The sequence below is a fragment of the Entamoeba nuttalli genome, assembly GCF_000257125.1.
Source record: "Entamoeba nuttalli P19 unplaced genomic scaffold asmbl_5109, whole genome shotgun sequence".
NCBI lineage: Eukaryota > Evosea > Mastigamoebida > Endamoebidae > Entamoeba > Entamoeba nuttalli.
This window is the reverse complement of record NW_008577242.1, coordinates 1-4,958: the sequence shown is the minus strand read 5'-3', so window position 1 is coordinate 4,958 and position 4,958 is coordinate 1. Positions and strand designations below refer to the sequence as shown.

At 21.2% G+C, this 4,958-nt stretch overlaps 1 protein-coding gene across 1 annotated transcript; it reads right to left on the bottom strand.

Annotated features, from left to right (window-relative positions):
• Nucleotides 1–5: 5 nt before the first annotated feature.
• ENU1_119740 (hypothetical protein) lies at nt 6–4,326 on the bottom strand (the record flags this gene model as incomplete). Its single annotated transcript, XM_008859795.1, has 1 exon — nt 6–4,326. A coding segment is annotated over one exon (4,321 nt), but the record flags the coding sequence as incomplete, so codon positions are not given.
• Nucleotides 4,327–4,958: the final 632 nt, after the last annotated feature.

Genomic DNA, 4,958 nt, shown 5'->3' with positions numbered 1-4,958 from the left:
TAAACTATCAGGAACATCTTTTCTAGGAATATTGTCTTGAGTTTTTAATGACGTTACAATTAAATTTTTTGAGTCTATAGAATCAGTTAAATAAATTCTATTAAAGAATAAATCAAATTCATTTTTAGTAGTTTCATCTATTCCATCCATAGAAGTAATTCTAAAAACAGTTTGTTCTTGATTAATACTATCAGAAGAATTACCAATAATTGCTCTAAGTCCAAATAATTTACCAACAACTATCCATTTTAAATTACCTAAATCATCCATTAATTTTTCTTTAATTTGATTAATAAATGTATTAGTAGAAAATCGTTTATTAAAGATAGTTAATTTATTTATTCTAATAGGAATTCTATCAATATCCATTTCAGCTATTTGATAAACTAATTTTACTATTTTTGAATATTTTGAAGGTTTTATTGTAGGTTTATTAATACTAATGTTAACATCAATTGAATTTAATTCAAAATCTTTAATAATCATTCTACGTTCATTTTTAGTAGTTGAAGTGGTATTATTATTTTCAGTCATAAATAATGTTGGATATTGTTTCAACGTTTCAAGAATATGTTGTAAAATATCTGGTTCAATTAATACTTCTAATGGTTGAATTGTTACAGTTGCTTTAGAAATATATCTTAATTGAAATAAATTACCTTTTGTTGGAGTAATTAATAATAATCCAATATGAAAAAATGATTTATTTGGATCATAAATCCAATCAAGTGGTCTTGGAGAAATAATAACTGGATTTTTTAATATATCTAATGATTGAAAATCTAATTGAATATAATCAAATTGCATTTCTAAACCAAGATGTCTATCTGTTCTAACAATTTCTAATAAAATTGATTTAATATTTAATGATAATTCTTCTTTTGCTCCTTTTCCAAAAAATGAAATACCAAATAATGATAAACTTAATCCAATACTCCATTGAATTTGTTCTTTTTTACGTTTTGATGCACCAACAGTAATAACAGTAGTATTATCTTCAATGTCAATAAGTACCCTTCTTTTATTTACAACAAATTCATCATCAACATTTAATGGATCTATAGTAACTCCATTAATTACAAGTAACCTACGTCCATCAGGATTAGTCCAAGCAAATGGAACAGAATGTTGTGGAATTAATTTAACAGTTAATTTATTTCCAAATTGTTTTACATCAAAAGATTCATTAGTTCTATTATCTAGTCTTAAAAAAGGTTGTTCACAACCACTAATAAATGTATAAAATGAACCTTTATGATTTTGAGTTTTAATATTAAAAATTTTATAAGTATTAGTAGTTTTTAATAATATTTGATATTCATCTATTTGAGTAAGATCTAAATCTATTCCATTATTTTTAACAATTTCAACAGTAATTTTAGTAAAATGAATTGGAATTTTATCATCAGGAAATAATTTAATATTTAAATTATTATTTTTAATAGTAAATATTTCATTTGTTAAATTTTGAAATATAAAATGAGGTTTAATAATAATTCTTAATGATGAAGTAATTTGATTATTCACTTTATGAGGAATAACTCTAGTATATAAATTATGATTATTATTATGAATTGTTTTAGTTTCTCCTAATTGTAAATCAATGAATTCATTAGATAATTTATTATTTGATTCAAGAAATATAATATTATCCATAAGAAATACATTTTTTTCATTTTTATAAGGAATTGGTGCATATAAATAATATGAATGTACTGATTGTATTTCTCCATAATTTTTAATTAAAAGTGGAAGTTGACTATCATTTTTAATATAATAAGGACATTCAAATATAATATTATTTTTTTGAATTCTTTGTCTAAAATAATATGATCCAATTACTAATAATGGAAGTTCTTTTTGATTAATTGAATATGTTGTTTTTGATGATTTTGTTGTGTTTGAGTTAAATGTATAACCATCAGCAACTGATAAAACAGTAATAAAATAATAAATTCTTTCATTTGATGATGCAATAGTAATCCCTCCTTTACTAAATGGTTCAACAATAATTGATTGTATTTTTTCTTTAGAATTAATCAATGAAGTATTACTTGTAGAAGTAATTGGATTTTGTTGTTGAGTTGATTGACTTGGATTAAAACATTTATTTTGAAAGTTTAAAGAAGAAGAAGAAGAAGTGAGATCTTTTTGATTAATACAACTTTCTTGCATTATTTTAGAAGGAGAAACAGAAGAAGTAAGATGATTATTGAAAGATAATATTTTATTACTTGATTCTTTTAAATCTCTAAATTTTGAAGTTTGACATAACGAAGGATGAGATAAAGGAATAGATGAAGTACTTGAAAATGAATTTTCATTTTTAATACAAGTAATTAATAATTTTAAAGGAAGATTATTAATAAATGTAAGAGGAGAATTAAAGATAATAGTTAAAGGAGTAATATAAGTAGATCCTAATTGAATAGAATTATGAAAATGAAAATGAACATCAATAAAATCATCAATATCAATATGTTCAACATTAATATGTTCATTCTTAATAAATTTACCATATAAAGAATGATTTATAAAGAATGATTTGTATTTTAAATGATTTTTAGTAGACTTAATAATAAATTTTAAATTATTTATACCAATCATTGGAAGAAAAGAAGATGTTTGATTTTCAAAACAATTAGTTTCAAAAGAATTCCAAAATAATTGTAAAGGAATAGAAGTTTTATTTTTAAATGTTACAATTGATGAAATAATAATAATTTGATTTTTTTGATAGAAATATATTTTAGCTAAAATACATCCAATTGTTTTTTCATTTTTTTTAACTTCATAAATAGTTTTATATTGTCTTTCATTAATTAAAGTAGATATAATGATTGGATCAAAGTCATTAATAATTATTTGTATATTTGTTTCTGAAATTAATGCCATTTCAAATGTTGAATCTTTTTCAATAGTAATTGTTTTTGTTTTCATTTGAACTGTTAATGTTCCTCCAACTCTATTAATTATTTTACAATTCCCTTTATTTTTATAATATTCTTTATCAATTGACTTTGCCCAATTTTCAAATAAATTATTCATTGAAATTATAAACTCTGGTGTAATATTTATTATTAAAAACTTTTTTGGACTAATTTCAAATTGAAATTTTGGAAGAATACATTTTCCTTTAATATCAAATGGTTCAATTAATGGTTCAATAATCCATTTTTTATTTGAAATATTTGTATATTGAACTTGTATTTTATTAATACACATTTCCATTTGTTTTTCATTAAATTCCATTAAAAATGATTTAGTACTTAATATTAATGATTTACAACTTTCAATTGTTTGTCCTTGTTGTGAAATAAATTCACTTGATAATATCATTTCAACATTATTTATATTAATATTAAATATTATTTTAGGAAATAAAATACTTTTAGTTTTATTTTCTTCTTTTATAATTTGATTGGTTTGTAATTCAAATCCTTCTTTATTTATTTCTTTTTTATTTATTTCTATTGGTTTATTAAATAATATTGAAATACTTTCAATATTTTCTTTAAATTCTTTAATAAGTTTAATTGTAATTTCAAGGTCTCTGTTTGAAAATTCTGTATTTATTGAATCTATAAACAAATTAATAATTGGAACAATTCCTATTTTTGTTGTTATATTAAATCTTTTAATATTTACAATTTGAATCTTTTCATTTCTCATTAATGTTTTACTAATTATACCTAAATTACTACTCACTATATTCACTGATGTTATTCTTCCATTTTCTATTACTGTATTTCCTTCTAATGTTGTAGAAATTAATAATGAATTCCCTTCATTATTTTTAAATATTAATTGACTTTTACATAAATTAAATACTATATTTAATCTATATCTTTCATTTGTTATATTTTCTTTATTAATTCTTTTTTCTTTTGTTATTTGATTTATTGTAGCATTTCTAATTTTTGGTGGTTTTAAATTATCTAATCGTTCTTTTTGTATTATTTGTATATCTTTCTTTTCTTTTTCTTGAAATATATTTATTCCATGTCTTATCACTTCTTTTAATGACTCCCATATTCTGTTTATAACATCTGGTACTAATAATAATTTAGGTGAATTATATTCTATTCTACACATACTATTCTTTCCATATTTATATTTTATATTAATACATTCTTTTGTTTCTTTACTCTCAAGTATTTCTTCTTTTTTTTCAATGTCTATTACTTTTAATTTCCCAATACTTATCTTTATTTCTTTTTCTGTTGTTGAAATAATTCCATTAAATTCTTCTACTTTAAATTGTGATTGTGCTACTATTAAATTAACTCCACTTGCTCTCATTTTAAATCGAATTCTTGTACTCATAAAAATTTCCTTCAAATTATAAATAAAAGTTCTTTATTTTTTTTTTCATCTTCTCATTTCTTTTCTCTTCATTCTTTTCTTATCTTCCAAATTAATTCACACAAAAATGACATTACCATTTGTCATGCAATCTGTTTTTTATTTATTATTTCTTTCTATTATTATGTTTTATATAACGTTTTTCAGTTCATTTCTTTTATTTTAACTTTTGAGTTTAATATTCTTATGATAATACCATTCTTTAATTAAGTATTTTCAAAATTAATTTGATTATTTACTTACCATAAATCAATATTCTAACAGAGACATTTTGACTGTAAAAATAAGTTGATGACTAATTTATTGATTTTATTTACTATTCGTATGTAGGGGATTGAGTCTTAGATGAAAAGACAAGAATAAATTAATTTCTCTTATCATTGAACAACATAACTGAAAGATATTATTTTTATATTATAGAATATTATTAATATATTTTATTATTTAACTATAATACTCTTTTTGGTGTAAAAAAGAGGGAAAAAAGTGAAGAATAAAATCATTTAATGTCAACACCTGGAGATTTCTCTCTTTCCCCATTCATCCTCGGAGGGGCAGTAGACCCTCGATCTATGTCACAATTAGGAAATATA